Below are 20878 nucleotides of genomic sequence, written 5' to 3'. Positions count from 1 at the left end.
TCACAGACCCCCAAGAAATCGGCGAAATATATAATAGAGATAGATACACCTGGTATAATCAGCTCCTTGTTCTGATTAAAATCGCGGTACCCTAATTTACAATCTAAAAAACCCTGGACCCCCCTCTAAACGGAAATGTTGATTATCGTTTTCCAATTTATTTTTGTACCCACTACTCAAATTAAGTTCAACGTAGATGCATTTTTCGATTTGTGTGTTTTCGAAAAATTGTTTAAGAATATATCATTTATTTAGAAAATCTATAAAACTGCACATATTGTTACTCCTTGAAAATAAAAATCCAACAAAAACAAATATCTTTATTCTAACTAGACTTATTTTTTTAAAAGAATGTTATGTGCTTAAAATATTTTATTAACAGATTTTAAAAACGGATATAAATAAAGCAAACTAAAGTATTCCAATTATAGCAAACACACGCAATTTCCTTGCAATCACAACGAGGGTATCAAGAAAGTTCAACCTTCTTAATTAGCAATATCATTCTTACTAATATTTTACAAATACGTAATTGGCAAGAGATAATTGTTAAATATAGAAAGTGCGATTGCAAATGAAAACAATAAATTGGCTGAAACCACGCCAGCAACATGTTGCTGTCCCCCGGCAACATGCAACAGTTCTTCAGCAGCAACATGTTCGAAGTATTCCGTTAATATTTTCAATTTTGCAGTTCAGATCCTGTTTATAGGAGGCTCATGAAATCAGAGCGAGTGTGATATCGATTTATAGAGGACACTTATGATTGGTGTGCCGAGAGGTCAGTAATACACGTATCTCTTTTGTCGGGTGCCCCTAACAACGTGTCCACAACATTTCCCAGTTCAACCCAAAGCGTTTTGGCCAAGTCGCACTTGCCACATATGATAGTTGAAGTCATAATTCAGGCGAGAGTGGACCAATTTTTATAGGACCTCAAAAATGAAGCACCAACAAATTACGATTGACTATTGGACCATGTTTAAGACATCCGGACTGTGTCTTCTTCTGGCCGTCTGCGGATTCGTACTCCTTAAGTAAGTATATACCACAGATTGAACAGACACCCAGCTTATATTTCTTTTGAAACCATCTAACATCATTGTAATGCGGATACCTATTTTAGAATGGTGCAGACCATTTTCTGGCTACCCGCACATCTGAAGAAAAACCAACAACGTCTTGAGGAATTGGCCAAGCTTTATGCCAACGATATAGGCGATGATGAGCGGGCCGAGATCGAGAAACTCTTCAATAGTAAGGAGCCGTTGACAGAAGAACGCATTAACCAGCTGCTCGATAAATCAGAGCCATCCGAGCCCAAAAAGGATCAATAGTTTAAATAAGTTGATTTTCCACATAGTTTATATATATATATATTTATGTATATTGAGTGTATAATCGATAATTTCTTGATACAGGTTCTAGTTCTTATTTGCATATCGTATATGTAACTCGCAAAACAATCAATCGTTTAACCAATCCATCAATAATGCATGAAACGCTCAATTATTCGGGGGAGAACATATAGAGTAATAACTATTTACGACAGTCGCTCTTCTGTGGAGCGCTTATAAACATATTTGCTACTGATATAGGCGGACTCAGAGCCCTTTCCTGCTTCAATCGGTCGTCCGTGGCGGCTCATCGATTTTGCCAGCGACCCAACCTCAACCTCTCATTGTATCTAACTAACAAACTCATATCAAATATAAGCAAGTGTGCCAATTCGTATGCATACCGTGGACATACACATATAGGTAATCTATTTAAATTTTAAAAGCTCAAAGGGGCGCAAGTCTCTCTCATTAGTTTTGTTTGGTTTTGGTTCGGTTACTTTGGATTGTATTTTATTTTTTGATTTTCTTATCGTACCGTAAGTGTAAATGGTTCGTTCTCTGCCTCTGCCTGACCAAAAATATCACGAGGGTATTTTGCTATATTACACGTAGGCTAATCCGTTAACCAAAGTGGAAGGTGCCAATCGATCTGGTGAACTTAGGGCCGAGTTAAATCAGAGTTCCGAGAGAGCGCCTCCCCAGAGTAGCGCCGATCAGTGGGGATATGCCATTTAGCTGATGCGGATTATGCGTGTTAACATATATATATAGGGATTTGTATTAAATTGATGCCCCCCGAAAGGGCTCTATTGGCTGGGGGTATGCATTGGAAGCCTGTAGAACGGGTTGGCCAGATTAACCCGCGCCGCCGGCAGCAACTCCGGATGCTCGGTCAGCGTGTCCGACAATGCGCTAAGCAGTACTCCTAAAATAATTCAAAATTCAGAATTAATGCATGAGTTTTTTAAGACGGTATCAAACAATTCGATTCAGCAAAAATATTGCAGAGTTTAAAAACAAAGAGCTAAGCAAAATTAGTTTAAAACTTACTCAAAACTTTCTTCTGCAAGTCAATGGGAATGACACCCATGTTACCCTCGCGTTCTAGAAACTCTGTCAGCTTTTGCAGCTCCATTTGAGCCTCATCGGATCCATGGGACAGCGACTGGGCAAACATTACCTTGAAAAAATATGGAATAAATTACATTATGGTTATAATGTTTTAGACTTATATGTACAAATACCTTGGCCAGTTTATAGAGGATCTCCTCCAAGGAGTATTCATTGTACAAGTACTCCACAATCTTAGCCCGACCTTCATCATAGTCATTTAGGTCTGTGGAATTAAATAAATAAAATCATTAGCTGCGAGTTATAAATTGTTGGTTTTTTAATGTATAGGGCATATTCTTACCTTGCTGTGCCTCGCTGTCCAGAACCTTGAGTTTGTTCCAAAAAGTGAAACTATCAAAGTTCTTCGCGGGCAGGATTACTGCTCCTCCGGCGTTCCCGGATTCGAAACCGGATTCGTGCACTTCTGGGAATGGTTTTTCTGTGGTTGTGCTTGTTGTCGTTGTTGTAGTGGATGTTGTGGATGTAGTTGGGGGCGTGGTAACGGGAGGGCTGTGTCGTTTTAATTGATTCTGCCGAACCTCCTCTGGGAAAATTCGATTGGCATAGGACCGCTGCAGAAACTCTATTCCCAGCCGAATATCCTGCAGGAACTTTAGAGCGCTCTCCCGGGTGATCTACAAAAATTCATATTCATATTTATTATGTTAATAATACATTTCACATAAACTGTTCATATTTTCAAAGCCTCTAAATTTGTTTGCTTTTGTATTAAAGATGTGAATAAACTGAGTGACTAAGTCGCGTCAAGCAATTCTCTAATCTAAAAATAAAACAATAGCATTTCTATTGCTCATATTGAGAGTCAAATTGAAATGTAAACAAAATAATTGCAATCAATACAAGTTTATTAGCCCCAATTACGTTTAAAAGGCAAAACCAAAAAAGACCATTTATGTTTCACAAAAATATAAAAAATTGTTTAGTCATGAATGAAATCATAAAATGAAAGTTTGCTATAGTTATGAATGAAAACAATTTACATGGGAATTACACAAAAATATTTCAATATTTTTAACTCTCATTAAACTGGCCAAACACCACTTGATAAGATAACACATTGAACAACAGACTTATCGCTGACGCTTATTGTTTAGCCAATGCGAAATTGTTTAGCGAGCGGAATATAAAGGCCTTTACTTTAGCAGTGGGAAATCAGTTCGCCGTGAATAACCAAACAGAGAAGATCTCTGAGGCAAATCGAAAATATAAATTAATAAAACATAAGCAAAGTAAATCTATTAAAAATGGAAGCTCCACAAGAAGATAAACGTAAATTTCGAGGCTTCCATTGTGGCCATCATAAGGACCCCCATGAACACCACGGTCACTATTGGCGTTGGCGAGTTGGACATCATTGGAATCACCATGAAAATCAACACCACCACCACAAACGCTCATTCGGCTGCCATCATCACCAGGGTCCGCCAAATTCCTACCAATATTTCGGACCTCCGCTCATAAAATATCATGGCTTTAGTCATTATTACTACCAGGCAATGAAAGATTAAATATAATGATGCAATTTAACACAGAAATTTAAATGCTTGTGATCAAAATGTTTCTAAAAAACTAATTTAGTTGTGAAAATGTGAAATGATGTAATCTCTTTTTGAGAAATAACTTTTGGAACAAAAACATAATTTAAAATAAAAATAAAAAAGAACCTTCAGTATTTTTTATCAAGACTCTATTACAAACCACTTACCACTTTTCCCTCAACCAGTTCTTCCACAGCTTTTACAACAGCCGTCTCATCACCAGTCCAGAAAATATACTGGGCCATGTCAAACGAGGAATACTGACCATTTGGACTGCGTAGCAAGTTCTTGGCGGTCTGAAAAAATAGATGGCGAAGAAAAGTTATAAGAATTGACTTTGGCATGAATCTTATTGGTAATGAGCGATTTATGGAGAAAATGGTAAGACTTTAACCAATTTAATGAATTATTTTTGGGGTAATAAAAATGAAAATTTACCAAAGGCTTATCAATTATCCAGTTTAAAAAAACACTTTAAAAACAATTTGTTGTTTAGTTCTGACAATTATTTTTCCGATCCTTTGGGTAAATTTTTGCGCATGTTTCTCAAGAAATAGCAGATAATAGTCAATAATTTTGGAATGTGGCTGAATCTGTTTCTAGGTGTCACCAATTTTCTGCCAATTTTCAGATTCAAATTTTTTTTCTGATTTTAGCTGATTGTGGATTTAATTTGTTCTTGAGTTTCGCCAATTATGTATGTTGTTAATATTTTTATGAGAATCCATGAATTATTTTTGGTGTTTTTATAAGAACCTTGGCGGTGATCTTGGACGTGCTGGATCTTCGCTCCGTGGTTCGTGCCACCACATCGAAGACAATGTCGCCAATGGTCTCCTTGTTCGATTCGTGTTTCGGTTTGGGCGGATTCAAAGCGGTCAGTTCGGTTTCGGCTACTTCGCCGGCGGGATCATCCGCCTCAACTGGTTCTCCGGCCACATCCGGGGCGGTATCCGCTTCTGATTCCGCCCCATCTTCCTTAGCCTCCGTTTCGGCTGGTACTTGGGATTCGTCTTGTGGCTCGGGCTCAGCTGGAGGAGCTGCCGTCGTGGTCGTGGTGGTCGATGTGGTACTTGTGGTTGTGGTCGTTGGCAACACCTCCGGATTTTGACCAAAAGCTAGACGAGCCGCCCCGTAAAATGCCTGTTGATTTTTGGGTGGTTTCGTTGATATACACTTGGATTTGGCAAAAGAGGAGTTTGGAGTTTACCAAGCGGTCTAAGGGGGGATTCTCGAGGGGATTGGGGATGGGCACTTACCTTGGCATGGGCCGTCGGCTCCACCACGGGCTTGATTTGGGTCTTCGGCTCCTCCAGCTGTGACCTTTCACCCTCTTCCTTGGAGGTTGCAGTTGTGGTGGTGGCTGAGGTGCTGGTAGTGGTAGTGGTCGAAATCAATGGTGTTGCCACTTCCAATTGCCTCTCCAAGTCGGGCAGAATATTCGCGTTTGTGTTTTGGCCAGGCTCAGGAGCAGCAGCCACCTCCTCGACGCTTTCCTTTGTGGTTGTGGTGGTGCGGGCTGTGCTACCATCGTTCTGCCGCTTGGCCACCACCATCCCCGGTTCATTTCGCAGATGGTCCAGCTCACTCACATCGTCCTCGATTTGGGGGAAAACCGTATCACTGCTGCTCCGCTTGGATGGATCTGATTTGGGAAGTGGTACATTATCCACCCAATCGAATTTTGTTGATTTTTGAATAAAAGCTTTCGTGAAGTTGTGGAAAATATGTACTTGCTAAAATCAATTGTGCCATTCCACAATTCTTGTACATCAAAGGGTAAGCAGCTCGTGGAAAACATGTTAGCAGTAATTAATTTAGGTTGATTCTAGAATCGACAAAACTTTTTTGCTCTAGCTGCCATAGAAATGAAATTTGATAGCCCAATTTAATTGCATTTATTGCTTATGAACATATACATTATATTTGTATACGATTTTATAATTATGTTGCATTACTTCATTGTTTTAAAAGATAGTTGAATATTAATAGATTTATGGTCGTATTATATATCAGAAAAGACTTTGAGAACTTATTAAAATGAATATGTATTAAAAAAATATTAAAATAATCACCAATATAGTAGTTATTGAATTGAATTTTTCTCTGCAAGGGTATATGAACTTCGGCTTCCTGTATATTCAACACAGCCGGTGAGAATGCAAATTAGCTCTCAGCGGGGAATGCGAAGATGGGTCAAGAGTAGGGGGTGGAAGAAAAGTACTCACTGTAGATGTAGGGCAATAAAGCCGGATACGCTTGGGCCATGCAGATGCTGGCCAAAAGGAGGATGGCCAACAGATTACGTTCCGCCATGTTGTTTAAGCCAAAAAACTGAAAGTGACACACGACGTAATTCATTTGATTAGCAGCCAAGATTCGATTACAGCAAAGGCACACGCACACAATGAAACACAAAGGAAATCCAAAAGGAATCGCAAAAATAAGCACAAACAACTTGGACTCACACACATCTGAGAGAGAGAGAGAGGGGGAGAAAGCACGCACATACATATGCAAATCACGCTAAAAATAACACAAGAAATCGATAAGACAACAACAAAACAGGGCCAGCAAAGCAGTATAAAATAATAAAAACGCCAAGAAGCAGGCAACACAAAAAACATGCCAACTTTGATGCGAATTGAATTGCTTTCGTCTCCCTCCCTCCCACACACACACACACAGGCGAAGGATATGGTGCAAATTGGCCGCATGAGCGAATTATCGATGCATTTGGGGAACACTTAAGCACGTTTGGGAATCCATCGAATTAAAGGGGCACCGGGGAAAAACTCAAGTATCTGCACCTGCCCCTTACATACCCAAACCTACAGCACATACCAAAGCCCATGCAGTTTATTGAACAAATAAAATTCGCAATTGAGAAGGTATCCGAACGACTATGTAAACTTTTCTTATATTATGAACATCGGTTTTAACAATTGACAAAATTTCAGAAGAGTTAGTTTTACCTCTCTGCTTTACGGTTATGGCAAAACGAAAACACGTCTGCTGCGGTTGAAGAAATAAAGTATTCTAAGCCAAGCCGAACACCGTTAGAATACGGTGGACACATAACAAAAAAGCTCTCTCGCACTCTCTCTTGCCATAAAAAGCTTGTTTAAAATATGAGAAGATGCCGTTATTATTTTGAATTACAATTTTAACTAATTTGTATCCTTAAAGAAATTAAATTGAATATAAAAAAAATTATATTTAACTGACTGATTTCTTACAAGGAACGATTCCTTATCTATGTTAAAAAGCAACATATTAAATTAGACAATAAGGATTTACAAAAGCTTACAAAAATGAACTAACTAACTATTCTTGAATAACTAGATTTGAAAATGAATAAGATCCTGTAAATTATTTAAGCCGTTACAATAAAAGTATTGAGTATTCATTTTCCATATTAAATTAAAAATTCAATATGTATGTTTTTATTAAAATTGGAAATATTATATTAGAGCACGTACCAATACAATTAACATTTCATTTCATTTAGGAATATTATTTAATACAAATAAAGAATATCACATATGTATATTCATGCACGGTCCCATCAGCATCGAATATTGAAACATAAATAAAAATGTAAAATTGTTTGTATTTAAATGCTATGTGTTCCAAAAGCTTACTTAAGATCCTACACAACACAGTCTCATAACACTTGTTTTCAAAATGAAATCGAAACTTAATCCAAAAACAAAATTTCTGTCTTAGATCCTTTTTTTATTCAAATAGTTTATTTTCGTTATTTTAAGGTTTGTAAAGCAATTAAGAAAACGATAACGTCAAAACACACATAAATTTATATACATTTGCCCATGGACCCATTTGAGAATATTAAGGCATGTCCGCTTGCCTGTCCGTCTGTCCGTCCGGATTAACGTCGAGATATCGGAAACTATGAATGCAATTTGGTATTTAGCATGTAGATTCTAGGTTTTCTTACGCAGCGCAAGTTTATATCAGAATGATGCAATGCTTACTCTAACGCCCACATATCACCACCTAGAGGCCAGTTGTTGGGTGAAATATGTTAAAACTAGCACTAAATTACATATTCAGTCAAAATCTATCAACACTCCTAAAATTCGAATCGCACCATTATTTTACAAGTTCTAGAACATTTTAAGTGTTAAATATGACGTCATATTTATTTAAGATGGCATAATTGAACGACAAAACTAGAATTTATTTTGCAATTTGTTAGGGTATCTTTTAGTCGTGGCCCTCGACTATAGCGTTTCTTCTTGTTAAAGTTGCATTTAAGACATATCAAATAAATGGTTTTCTAAATTAGGGACTGCGCGTTGGATTACAAGTTTATCACTTATACGCACAGTTGCCTTTGATCAACAAATTTATTTACAGATCGGTTAGTTTAATGTCTGAATTAATAGATCTGTATGTTTACAGTGCGTTACAGTCATATAGGATGTGGGAAATCGATTTGATACGGTTGCTGTAAAATCGGAATTGTCTTTTTATTGTCTGGAAAAAGCGGTTTTTATGGGAGAGCAGTAGTATCTTAAACTTATGTTATGAATTATGAATTTGTATATATCGGTGTATTATGTTTTTTAGTATGTTTTTTAGGTTTAATTTTTTATAATTGTGGTCAAGTCACCATTGGCGATTTTTAAAACATAAGATTTAAGGTAAACATTTTTATTAGTAGTTGCACATTAGTATAAGTTTAAAAGATAGAGTCTAGAACTCGGAGTCTAAAAAAAGGGAGATAAAGCAATTTACTTAAGTCACCAATTTCAAAAAAGCTGAGATTAGAGATGACTCAAACTATATTTTGATGATAATAATTCGACGATGTGCTTCAATGCGTATTTAAGAAGCAGTTTTATTTCAAGCCCTTTCGGCTCAACATGTTTTTCGGACCTAAAGTGTATATTTCGCTTCTGCTCCCGGCTTTTCTTCTGAAATATTCAGATGGATATGGTGAATATCGAAAAGAAAAAACGCATAAACATATTCTTTTATTTTTTTTTTGCCGTAATAATAGAATTGCAAGTGTAATAGTTTTGAAATTGAACAGCGTGACGGGTGTTTTTTTAGGCGTATCAAACGTTTTTTCCCTTGGAGATACGCATTTATTGTTTAAGCCTGTTAATGGGACTATTTTTTAAAATGTGTGTAAATTACAGTTAGTGTTGTATATGTCAAATATAAGGACGTTAAATTTAATCTTAAGTTCTCTTTACGATTTGTATTGATTCTAATTAAAATTCCTAACAGCGTTTCCAAAGTGTCAAGCCCATGAGGAATGCATCACACTCGATAAGTGTCCCGGCTTTTATGACATTGTTATGTCCAATAGGCGGGAGGCCAGTGCATTATTTATGCGAAAACAATGTGGTATCGATCACACGCGTACCCTTATAGGCCAGAGGGTCTACATCTGCTGTCCAATCCCGGGTAATGACCTCCCAAAATCTAAGCCTTTAGTTAACCTTTAAACCTTTATCAACTCCAGTTTGTCTAACCGATGAGAAATGTGTCAGACTGGATAAGTGCCCCCACTTGCGTGACATTCTTAATTCCGAGAATGTCACTCCGGCTAAGAAGGAAATAATGCGCAGGCAATGTGGAATCGATGCCAGTCAGAGATTTTTAGAACACCGTATGTATATCTGCTGCCCCAAAATGGGTACCTTCCTGCCAAAAGATGAGAAGTGTGGACAGGGCACAGAAGAAGCGGGGCTCAGTGAGCTCCCATGGTTGGCCATGCTATTTTACCAGAATACCACAACTTGGGATCCAATACTTGACTTCAACTGTGAGGGCTCCCTGATCAACAACCGCTACGTCCTAACCGCAGCCCACTGTGTGGTCCCTGGGAAAGAAATTTCGATGGACTTAGTGCTCAGGAAAGTTCGTCTGGGCGAGCAATCCAATCCCGATTGGGTCGGGCTAAATGCTGGCAAGAAGAGGTTCGCCTTTGGGCCTTCGGATTTCGAGGTGGAGGATGTTATTGTGCATCAAAACTACACAAAATCTTACGTAAACGACATCGCCCTTCTGCGACTCGAAATTCCTGTACGGTGAGTAATGATTTCCCGCTGGTTATCAGCTCTATACTATATTTTATTGTGTGTATTTCACTTCCAACTCTGAACGTTTTTTCTCCTGCAGTTATACGAATCAAATCGCACCTATTTGTGTTCCAAGAGCTCATACGGCCTTAAAGAAATCTGCATTGCGAATTGCCGCCTGGAAAATGACTAATAACGGAAAACCGAGCCAAATACTGTTGCAGAGCACCATTAGAGAAAATAAGCAAAGATGCTCAAAGAAGTTTAAATACTTTGACCGACCGTCTCAAATATGTGCTGGTGTCCATGGTGAAACGGACACATGTTTGGGCGACTCCGGCGGTCCCCTGATGGGAAACATAACACTCAGCATTTATGTGGTCGGCATCTCATCATATGCAGCCCAACCTTGCGGACAGAAGGGCGTTCCAGGAGTTTACACAAAGACTGGAGTATACTACAAATGGATAGTTAAGTCTCTAAAGCCTTGAACTTTTATGAACATACATTTTATTTTATATTTGCATTTATATACTTTTTGATTCATAATACCCTTGCAGAAGGTATTACAATTGCAGTCAAATATTTGCTACGCAGAGAAGAGCACATTTCCGACCATATAAAAAGTATATATATTCTTGATCAGTATCATCAGGCGAGTAGATCTATCCGTCTGTCCGACTCTACGCAAACTAATACCTTAGTTTTATTGATATTTGAATGAAACTTTGCAAAAAGTCTTCTCTCAGTTGCAGGTAATAAGTTGAAATGGGGCGCATCGGGTTAATATACATATCATAAAGCATACATAGAAACAACAGGAAAAACAAAGAAATAAAACTATATCTTCGTTGTTTCTTAATATAACGTTTCCAGAATTACGGTTTCAAAACCAGCTGCAAGGGTATATAAACTTTGGCTCGCCGTAGTTTACTTCCGATATTGGGTCTATGAATATTTCATACATTTTTTTATTTTTATACCATGTTTTAAACACTATATCTACACTTGTATACTTTATAATTATTTAATCTATTTTATTTTAATACGCTCGATTGTGTTTATAATAAAGCAATGAAAATATTATAAGTAAACAGTTTTTATTTGATTAAACAAATAGCAGTTTTGCAGGTATTATAGGAAGTATTATCTGAATTTTTTTAAACCATAATAAACAACATCAAAAACAAAAAAAAAAGTTTACAATGTGAAAAGACGCTATGTGAATATGTCTATCAAGTATTGTGAGAATAACCGGTTAAGAGAAGATCGAACAGCAGGGAGTAATTTGAATATGATTTTAATAGAGTCCGAAGGCGTTTACGGGTGGGGTTGGCCCATAAATTTGCTGCTATGCTAATGCAAAAATCTGGGAAAACCTCACCCCTATCTGGACGCAATTGCCTTCGCCAGCAATCTGGATAACCTTTGACCCCGAGATAACGCTACTCGCAACCATTGCATCGGGATCGTTTTGGAATTGAACTGCCCAAGTGCCGGAGAACTTGATTAGTCTCAGCTTGGAACCCGCAGCGACAAGATGGCTTCTATAGAACGGAATTTTCTATTGCTGGCACTGGTGGTCAGCGCATTATCCGGAATAGTGCAACGAGCAGGTGGGTGAGCTGTCCATAGGACACTTACAAAATAAGTAGATTTTTTTGTACCTGACCTTATTAGATCGATTTTAAAGTTTTTAAACCTTAATGTTAAGAAATTCAGCAATGACTCTATAATGCCCTGGTCTTTTGGCTATTGAAATGACTTGTAGGTAGAGCCACTACGATCTCGAATAACACCCATCAACTTGTATACTACGCCTGGCAAGATATTTAAATTGTTCAAATAAACTTCTAAGGCCTATTAAAAAAATAATTTAATGTGCAAAATGAAAAAAATGGAATCAATAAATGGGAACGCGAACCGTTTTTATTGCACCGCCAGAAAACCGGTTAGACCGCATCGTAAACCGCACTCTTCTCTTCCAGACGCGGCGCAGATTAGCTTCGGCACCTGCACGCCCCAGCAGAGCGAGGAGCGTGGCCAGTGCGTCCGGATTGCCAGCTGCCCCTTCCTGGCGAACCTGGTGAAGGTGGAGCCGAAGACACCTGCCCAAATGCTCCTGCTGTCCAAGAGCCAGTGTGGCTTGGACAACCGGGTGGAGGGTCTGATGAACCGCATCCTGGTCTGCTGCCCTCAGAGCAAGAGGGACACCAGCGAGGAGGCCCCAGAGATTGCGGAGGTGGAGGGCCAGCAGCCCGGCAACGTCCTGCCCGGTAGTGACGTTTGTGGATTCCTCTTTGCCGATCGCATTTTCGGTGGCACCAACACCAGCCTCTGGGAATTCCCCTGGATGGTTTTGCTTCAGTACAAAAAACGTGAGTTGAATATTAAAGCTCCATTCCTATCATGTAAGTAATTAGAAACAGTCTAAATTGTTTTCCGGAATTCATTATTAGTATTCAGTAGAATTCAGTATTTATCAGCTAATACTTACAAATCAACACACTAATCACTTTTTGTTGGTTATACCTACTAAACTATTTATTCAGAACTGTGTTTATGGTACACTTTGTATATAACTATATAGTGACGTTATGCCGTCAAAATTGATAAGAGGCTAAATTACGAAACAATCTTTGACTCCTTATAAGTACGCACATTCCTATCTAGAAGTCTGAACATATTTATTTGCAATAATATAAAATAAATTGTATATCTCCAAATGTGCATAACATGAACCTTTTTTATGGTACCAGATGGTGGCACGAGTAGTGAAAGTTTGACTGTATTATTATCAACCAATTGTTTTCAAGTCAAATTAAAATTCCAAGTGGGAAAAAAATCTTTTTATCTTTTGGGGAAAAATGGAAAGGGCAATCTGAATAATTTTTTTTTGCTTACAGTTTTTTCCGAAAGTTATTCCTTTAACTGCGGCGGAGCACTGCTGAACTCTCGATACGTCCTGACCGCCGGACACTGTCTGGCCAGCCGGGAACTCGATAAGTCCGGCGTCGCCCTGCACAGCGTTCGCCTGGGGGAGTGGGACACCCGCACCGATCCCGACTGCGCCGTCCAGTTGAATAATAAGCGCATCTGCGCCCCCAATCACATCGATATCGAGGTGGAAAGGTTCATCATACATGAGCAATATGCGCCGAATTCTGTGGACCAAAAAAATGATATTGCGCTGCTGCGTCTTAAGCGAAGTGTCAGGTGAGTGGGTCCTTAGAACTGGGAGGATTGTCCAGTGAATCCATTGATATGTTTTTTATTCTTCGTCAGCTACACTGACTACGTGCGTCCCATTTGCCTACCCACCGACGACCTGATGCAGAACAACTTTGTTGGCTATGCCATGGATGTGGCCGGCTGGGGACTCACCGAGAACCTGCAACCCAGTGTGACCAAGTTGAAGATCACCGTCAGCGTTTGGAATCTGACGACTTGCCAGAACAAGTACACCACCTTCAAGGTCAAACTGGACGACACCCAGATGTGTGCCGGTGGCCAGTTGGGCGTAGACACCTGCGGCGGCGATTCCGGCGGTCCCCTGATGGTGGGCGTCAACTCGGGCGGAAGGGAGGTCTTCTACATCGCCGGAGTCACCTCCTACGGCACGAAGCCGTGCGGCCTAAAGGGTTGGCCCGGCGTTTATACCCGCACCGGGCATTTCATCGATTGGATAAAGCAGAAATTGGAGGCATAATAAATAAAATTGCTAATTTATTCACATTTCTCGCATTGGCTAGCTTACAATATTACGTACATGGTGCGGATCGGGTGACGGGGTGGACTGACTAAGCTAAGCACTAGTGGAATGCCTACTACAACGCAGCGCGAGCATAAACAAAGATTCGTGTAGGCCAGCGCCCACAAGTATGGGAACAGCACAATTAATACAACGAAAAACGCGTAACTTGTTTGCTGGCCTGCACTAAGCACGAGGCAACTAAAATAAATAAAATTGACTGACATTACATGAGGCGAATCCATATACCAATTTGCTTCATTGAGCGCTATATATATATATAATTCAGCTTATGTTATTTGTTTGTGGAAAATTAGCAACTAATAACTTTAGGAAATTTCGTTTAACTAAAAGGCTGATTTCCAGCAATACGAGTTGGGAAAAATTAGAGATTCGATAGTGGCTATAAAACGCAGCCCCTTGCCGAGGGCCAGATCAGACTCCCAAGTGCAGGCGGCAAAAGTCTTGTGGTTCTTCTGATAGGCACCAATTTCACAGGCATGGACTGGGCAGGACGCGCTGCACTCATATCTCTTCCGGAGCAGCACGCGGCGCAGTTCCCGTTCCTGCCGGAATGCCGTTTCGATCACCCGTTGCCAGACTCGTTCCCAAAGCAGTCAGCTCGCTCTGAAGCTGGCCCAAAACACCCTTGACCGCTATGCAAAAGCCACGACTGCAGGGCAGGAGGGGGAACTCGGGCAGCTCGCAGGGAGCCTTGTACTCGACGGGCATATCTAGGGGAAGCCGATTATAAATTATCCGATGCACCACTTTATCCAAAAACTCACCCTTGATGCTGGTTATTCGCTGGCGCTGGGCCTCCGCCGAATATTCCGACCAGGCCTGCATACGTCCGTGCAGTTCGCAGCCAAATTCCTTAAAGTGCTCAATCAATTCGCTGCGGAAGACGAGCGGCGGATTCTGAAGCTGCTTGACCGTTGAGTGAGCAATTTTTATGATGGCCATCTCGTTGTAGACACGAGAGTTCTCATTGCCCAGCTGGGTGCCTAAAACAAATGGCAAACATGATATTTATGGGTGCTGCTATTAGTATTGAACTTAAATAGTTGACCTTTTTGTTTTTCGTAGCCCGCCTCGTTATAGTAGGGCTCATCGACCAGTATGAGTCCCTGTATGGAGACGAGCACCTGCAGCATGGTGCTGCCGTAGGACCACACCTCTGTGTCGCGACCAGACCAAGTGCCTAGCAGCGAAACGCACACCTTGCCCTCCTCATACAGGTTGGGATTGAGACGCTCCGTGCAGTAGCTGATGTAGTGGCACACAGGCGGGCTCTTAGGATAGTCGCGCCCCAATTGAAAGTCGAAGAAGAACAGGGCGTTCTGGTAGGGAGTGTGCTGCGGTCCTACCATCATCACAGATATCAGGTCCATGCGATCTTCATAGGCCCGCACCACGACTCCGGCGGGCAGGGAGGCCTGCAGCATACGGTATTCTCGCTGAACGGCCCGCTGATACTGCGACTTGTTGGCCGGAGTCACTTGGCTGCCGATAAAGTGATGGGCGGCCGGTGCATTCGGCATCACTTGGAAACAATTGTCGCACACGGGCGGCGTGTCTGGAATTACAGAACATGAGGGCGAAGAGCAGGCCATGGGACTGTCAATGGGTGGCAGTGACTCGGACAGGGCGTTCAGATTCAACGGCTGCTCCATGGCGTCGTCCTCCGCAATCTGACGGTCTTCGCCATCCTCAGCTGGTTTCCGATCCTGATCGACCGGCTCGATGGCTTCCTCAGCATCGCTTACCTCCTCGTCCTCGTCCTTGCGATCGCCTTTCGGCTTGCTTACTGTTTCGACAACCGCCTCGCGGCATTTGGCCATTTGCTCCTTTATTAAGAAACAGAAGACCTCGCAGACGTCAGCATCGTACTTAAGCAGTTCAATGATGCAGTCTTCCTTGCATTTCATTTTATCATCGTTCACCTCCGACACCTCAACCGATTTATTATCACTATCTGGGTTATTGAACTCGTCCGAGGTATTTTCACCGCGCGAGTGGACGCCCGAATCATTCTGAGAAAACAATGATATATGAGTGAAAATAAATAATTTATATTAAAGAATTAGGATTCATGCTTATATTTTTGTTGTTGAAGATATTCCTTATAGCAACAAATATATTTAAATCATAATCCCTTAAAACATTTCGACTGACAAGACAGGGTTTTTTAATTTACTAATAATAACGTACCTTAGTGCGATTTTCGAAGGCTTTAGCAATGCTGTTCCGTGCGCAGCCGAACAGTTCCGTGTACTCGCTGCGATACTTCTTTACTAGCTGGTTGTAGTCGAGCTTTGTCTCACTTTCGGTGAGTGTGACTTTGTCCAGTTCCAAAGCATCCTCCTCCTCCTCCGCGTCTGCCTCTTCCGCGATCTTATCAGCGCTCTTTTTGCACTGAACCTCGTCCATTTCAGTGGAGGACTTTCGCTTTGTCGGCGTCAATGTGGGCTGGCCCGGGCAAGACTGGTTAATAGATTCCAGTTCAAGCTTGATGGTTGAAGAAACCTTGGGCAAGACTGTCAATGCATCTGGAGACGCTTCTTCCACACTTTCTAGTGTGGGAAGGTCGGGAGAATCGTCGTCAGTAGAAGGTTTACATTGCACGATGTTCTGGAAGTGGTCCTCGTGAAAAAAGTTGGTCTTGAGCATACGGTCCAGGCTCCGGCAGTTTTTGTACACAGCCAGTAAGTCGTTGAGCACCTCCGGTTTTCGCTTTGGGGGGAGGATTCGAAAGAGCTTTTCCAGCCGCTTCATTGCCTCCGTCGCCCGATCAATGCCCATAATGATGTGCTCTTCATTGTCCATTGACGACAGGCTGAGGTTCATCCCAACACGGCTGTTCTCCGACTGGGTCTCCCAAGAGTCTTCAGAGCCATCCGATTCGTAGGCATCTTGGTCCTGATCATTGTGGTTAATCTCGAACAGATCCTGCGGGTAGCACATGGTAATATGCCCCTTGGCCCACCAAACGCGCACCCGTCCATCGGGGTAGTTGTCTATCACCTGGCCAGCAGTTGAGTCGACGTCCTCGCCCGTGAAGTTGGAAACTCGGATGACCATGGTGCCGGGTCGATACTGGTAGTCAGAGTGATCCTTCAAATCGTAGACACTGAGCTCCTCTAAGTCCTTACACAACGGACTTAATGAACAAAAGTATTGAGATCCCATTTACCTAAGTTAAAAAAATAACTATACTCACATTGGATTGTCTACGTGGGAGTAGATGTTAAACCACAAGACTTTTGCAATGCGTTCGTCGTGGTCCACGCACTGGATGACGCCATAATCGGTGACTCCTGTGCTGTTCTCGTTGGCCTTACTCACAAAGTCGCCAGGAAAGAACTCATGGTTGTCCAAATGATGGATGGGATACAGCTGGGTGGAAAGAATGCCCGTTTCGACTGTGCCATCCTGCCAGACGACAGTTACCGAGCTGTACACGACCAGCGTTTCAACAACAATCTCGTCACCATCCTTGGGAGTCAAGTCCTTTCTAGCAAAAGGCGCAGTGATCAGTTTCTTAACGCTGCGCATTTTTTTCTTCACATGCCGCCGTTTAGCATGGCGCATTGTTATTCTGGGGGCCTGGGCAGCGGCATCTGCAGCAGCAGTAGAATCGGGAGACGGAGACTCCGCATCCTCTGCAACGGCAGCCTCCTTTTCGGGTGCTACCGAAGGCTCAGGTAACTGGATTGGCTCTTCGTCCTCCTCCTCTTCATCCTCCCCCGATGAGCACACCTCTTCACTGCGCTTTGAAACCTTCGAAGCATTTGAGCTGTGCGTATGATCGCTTGCCGGACGAGGCAGGCGCATTCCGCTGAACTTGTTGGCCAGGCGACGAAACTTGGGTACATTGCGAGCATTCCCACTGCTCGAGGCAGACGAGTTCAGCTTGCTGCCCTTGTCCATCTTTTTCTGGCTATTGTAGATGGGAATGTATTTTTCCGCTATAATAGAACAGTACATATATTATGCATTTTTAAAGCCAATTTATTATCAATAACCTACCTTGTTCCTCTTCCCAGTCGGTATATCTAATTAATAAATCACATTTTGAATATTTGAGGTAGAATCGATCGTGAATTTGGAGCACGTAGGATTCATAGATGTTAAGGCGCTTTACGCTGTTCAGGTCCTCGCCCTTAATGGTGGTTTTTGGCTGCTTCAGAGGATCTATGTCAGTGCCATTTTCGAACTGCGAGATGGCCCGACAAGTCCAGGCCACATTAACGGATGTGGTTCGAATGGATTCCACGGTGTACTAATTATAATTACAAATAAATTAAGCACTTTGGAAATATTGGTAAACCACAAAATTTTATCAACTTATTATCTACCTTGTGACTTAATAATAAAAAAAAAAAATATATATGCGCAAAAAAAAATAAATAATTAGGCAATGGCTGTAATTAGTATATGTAAAGGACTATAGCCCAACTATTCTGATTAAAAAGCCCATTAAATATTCTTACCATGGCACGAGCCTTGCGATTGGCGGGCAGATCGATTTCCGGAGTCAGATTCTTTACGCGATCCGGGGGCGGGAGGCGACCTATCACCACGTTACCCGGAAAGTATACATTGGGATTGAAGACCTCGCGAGCGCAGTGACCCACAGCATCCTTGAACTTGTGAAAATCGTTAGATGTGATCTCCAGGCGAGCGCCATTAGTATTTCTGCAAAGGTTGTGCTTATGAAATGGGGTTTACCCAGGAGGTGAAGGGGTAATCAATATACGTACTTGATTACAGCACACTCGTCAACATTGACGGTGGTACCTATCCAGGTGCCCAGGCAGACGGGCACATCTCTGGTCCATTCTGAAATAGGACGTAGTCGCTCGGCCGCCACATTTTTGATGACCAACTTGGAGCCTAGCACGGTGACATCGGCGCGCACATTAACATCCCGCACATAGCCCGCTTGACCAATGAGGTCCTTTTGTCCTGGCAGACGCCTTCGCACTACATCGCCTGGCATTAGGGTTCGATCCGCAAGACCAATCTATTTGCCACATGTTTCGGAAATCAAAAACAAGAGAAAAAAGAAGCAAACAAACACGTGTCCAAAGAACGTGAAGAGCAAACGCAAAACAGTTGTGAAAACAGTTATTTTTTGGGACCTTGACAGTTACATAACCTCAATAGAGTTTACTTACCGAGTGTTCTGTGTGCACCAACTCCTTACCGTCCGGATAGAAGGCCACGCGCACCTCCCCCTTGGACAGAACCTCGTCGACTTCCTCATCCTCATCAGAGGAATAGGACTCTGCCGTCTCCGTAACGACTCCGAAGTGGACGCGACCCCGCCGATCAATGCGGAACACCTCGTCCTCGAAAAAGAACTGGCATTCGTTGTTGCCCCCTTGATTTCTGGATGGCACCTGCCCACCGCCCGTTCGACGGGAATGGGCACCGGAATGGCGGTGGTCCTGCGATCCCGGAGTCTTAACCTGGTCCTGCGCGGCCGGAGGATCCTCCGCCGGCAGCGTCAGTGGAGAAACCTCCTCCGAATCCTGCTCGAAATCTGGGGCGCCACCTGGGCCGGCAGCACCCGCCACATCGCTCAACATGTTACCAATCGTGAACTCTGAGCATGGAAGACCCAAAATCAATGGCCGGATTTTTGCGTGGCGTATCTCCTCTTCTCTTTCAATTGGTCACTAACTATAACAGTTACGGCAGTTATTGCTTGCTATTTTGTATCTATATCGGCCGACCCGCTTACACACATCTAATTTATGGGCTGGACAAATCAACAATTTGCTTGGCTAATTTCGCCAACTTCTTTGGAAAACTATAAATAAAACAGCCAAAAGTTCTACAAACAAAACGATAAACTCGGAGCCCCAGGCGATACGCCTACCAGAAAAATAATTTTGTGACTGAAAAATACCGGAGACGAATTCAATGGTTCTGAAATACCAGTAAACTATAGCAAGGACCCGAACCCCTTACCCGACTCGGGCACCGGTTACACGGCTTTAACAGCGCGCTGTTAAGTGGCAAATATAGCTTAGCGCCTAATCGAAAATGATTTGAATTTAATTTTTAAAAACAAATTAAGAGCGCTTTAATAAGAAATCTTATTAAAAAATTGTGAACATTGACCAAACAATGGTTATACTGGATTTGCGAATTTCCAAGCGGAAGTGAATATTTCAATTACATTAAAAGTCCTTTGGCAATTAAAATGCTTTAAGCTTTTGTATATCCAGATATCATGGTGCCCGAAATACGAAAAAATTTTGTGCAAGTGATTAAATTAAATTAAATTTTGGGAGAATTTATGCCCGCTTGAATCAAAATTAAAAGACACAGAAGAAGTATCATTACAACAAACACAGTAAATACAATGCAGGTATTCATTTTACTTCGTTCCTAATAGCTTATACTATATAGTATAGTGTCCGCCAATAGTATAGTAAATATATAAGGCTCGCTGGCCGACTCACCGCTTTTGAGTTACAAAATAACTTAATGTTATAAAAATATATCCAATTCGAGATTTCAACTAGTCTTCACAAAAATTTTAGCTTTCTCTTTATTTCCTGTAATGACATTTTATAACAAAAAATTCAAAGCCAGCTCCGACTTATACCTAATCATTAAAAGGGAAATATATAAATATTAATTAGTATAAGCTTTTAAGGACATTTTATATAAGCGATTATAAATGATAATATTCCACTTCTAACATTAAGCTTTACTCAAAAGTTACAAAGTTTTAACTTAATTTTTTTAACTTTAAATATAATATATATATACACTTATATAAACTTTTGACTACTCTATAATGAAATGTTATAGAATTCGACGATATTTCGGTTTTTATGCATATATGCTTAAAAACAATAAAGCTATGTCGATTTTAAAAAAATGAAATACTATTAAAAAACTTTAAATATAAGAATGATTATTTTAATTAATTGTTTCAATTGCTCTTTTGGGAGCCCACAAAAGGAAGTTTTTGTGTAAGTTTTATTTAAATAGACACCGGTGTCGTACTGCTATTTAAGTAATTAAAATAAA

The 20878-nt window shown here is 41.2% G+C and overlaps 5 protein-coding genes across 8 annotated transcripts; 3 read left to right on the top strand and 2 right to left on the bottom strand.

The window, feature by feature from the left end:
• Positions 1-918: 918 nt before the first annotated feature.
• LOC108043664 lies at positions 919-1354 on the top strand. The gene is made up of 2 exons (XM_017122466.1): positions 919-1037; positions 1127-1354. The coding sequence occupies exons 1-2, from the start codon at positions 943-945 to the stop codon at positions 1335-1337; spliced, it is 306 nt and encodes a 101-aa protein (XP_016977955.1). The 5' UTR covers positions 919-942; the 3' UTR covers positions 1338-1354.
• A 6-nt stretch (positions 1355-1360) lies between these two features.
• On the bottom strand, positions 1361-7053 carry LOC108043663 (flocculation protein FLO11). Of its 2 annotated transcripts, XM_017122464.2 has the most exons (9): positions 6988-7053; positions 6241-6346; positions 5272-5657; positions 4769-5188; positions 4180-4308; positions 2755-3088; positions 2585-2676; positions 2391-2520; positions 1361-2265 (listed from the first exon to the last, which is right to left on the bottom strand). In XM_017122464.2, exons 2-9 carry the CDS (start codon positions 6326-6328, stop codon positions 2147-2149), a joined length of 1698 nt encoding a protein of 565 aa, XP_016977953.1. In that variant the 5' UTR covers positions 6329-6346; positions 6988-7053; the 3' UTR covers positions 1361-2146. The 2 variants fall into 2 exon arrangements, with proteins under 2 accessions (XP_016977953.1, XP_016977954.1); XM_017122465.2 differs by lacking the exon at positions 6988-7053 and having other exon boundaries at positions 4769-5155.
• Positions 7054-9345: 2292 nt separating this feature from the next.
• Positions 9346-10562, top strand: LOC108043653 (spaetzle-processing enzyme-like). Its single transcript, XM_017122447.1, has 3 exons — positions 9346-9454; positions 9513-10080; positions 10172-10562. The coding sequence occupies exons 1-3, from the start codon at positions 9346-9348 to the stop codon at positions 10560-10562; spliced, it is 1068 nt and encodes a 355-aa protein (XP_016977936.1).
• Positions 10563-11560: 998 nt separating this feature from the next.
• Positions 11561-13806, top strand: LOC108043660 (spaetzle-processing enzyme). The gene is made up of 4 exons (XM_017122457.2): positions 11561-11687; positions 12060-12449; positions 12978-13287; positions 13357-13806. Exons 1-4 carry the CDS (start codon positions 11612-11614, stop codon positions 13778-13780), a joined length of 1200 nt encoding a protein of 399 aa, XP_016977946.2. The 5' UTR covers positions 11561-11611; the 3' UTR covers positions 13781-13806.
• A 262-nt stretch (positions 13807-14068) lies between these two features.
• LOC108043658 ((E3-independent) E2 ubiquitin-conjugating enzyme UBE2O) lies at positions 14069-20370 on the bottom strand. Of its 3 annotated transcripts, none has more exons than XM_017122454.2 (10): positions 20302-20370; positions 19006-19643; positions 18589-18851; positions 18319-18523; positions 17855-18107; positions 17046-17793; positions 16037-16985; positions 14895-15858; positions 14611-14829; positions 14069-14556 (listed from the first exon to the last, which is right to left on the bottom strand). In XM_017122454.2, exons 2-10 carry the CDS (start codon positions 19417-19419, stop codon positions 14348-14350), a joined length of 4224 nt encoding a protein of 1407 aa, XP_016977943.1. In that variant the 5' UTR covers positions 19420-19643; positions 20302-20370; the 3' UTR covers positions 14069-14347. The 3 variants fall into 3 exon arrangements, with proteins under 3 accessions (XP_016977943.1, XP_016977945.1, XP_016977944.1); XM_017122456.2 differs by lacking the exon at positions 20302-20370 and having other exon boundaries at positions 19006-19513; positions 19575-19727; XM_017122455.2 differs by lacking the exon at positions 20302-20370 and having other exon boundaries at positions 19006-19513; positions 19579-19727.
• Between the last annotated feature and the right edge of the window lie 508 nt (positions 20371-20878).

Source organism: Drosophila rhopaloa, unplaced genomic scaffold (genome assembly GCF_018152115.1).
Source record: "Drosophila rhopaloa isolate 14029-0021.01 unplaced genomic scaffold, ASM1815211v1 contig_14, whole genome shotgun sequence".
Taxonomy (NCBI): domain Eukaryota; kingdom Metazoa; phylum Arthropoda; class Insecta; order Diptera; family Drosophilidae; genus Drosophila; species Drosophila rhopaloa.
This window is presented reverse-complemented; position numbering and strand designations above follow the sequence as displayed.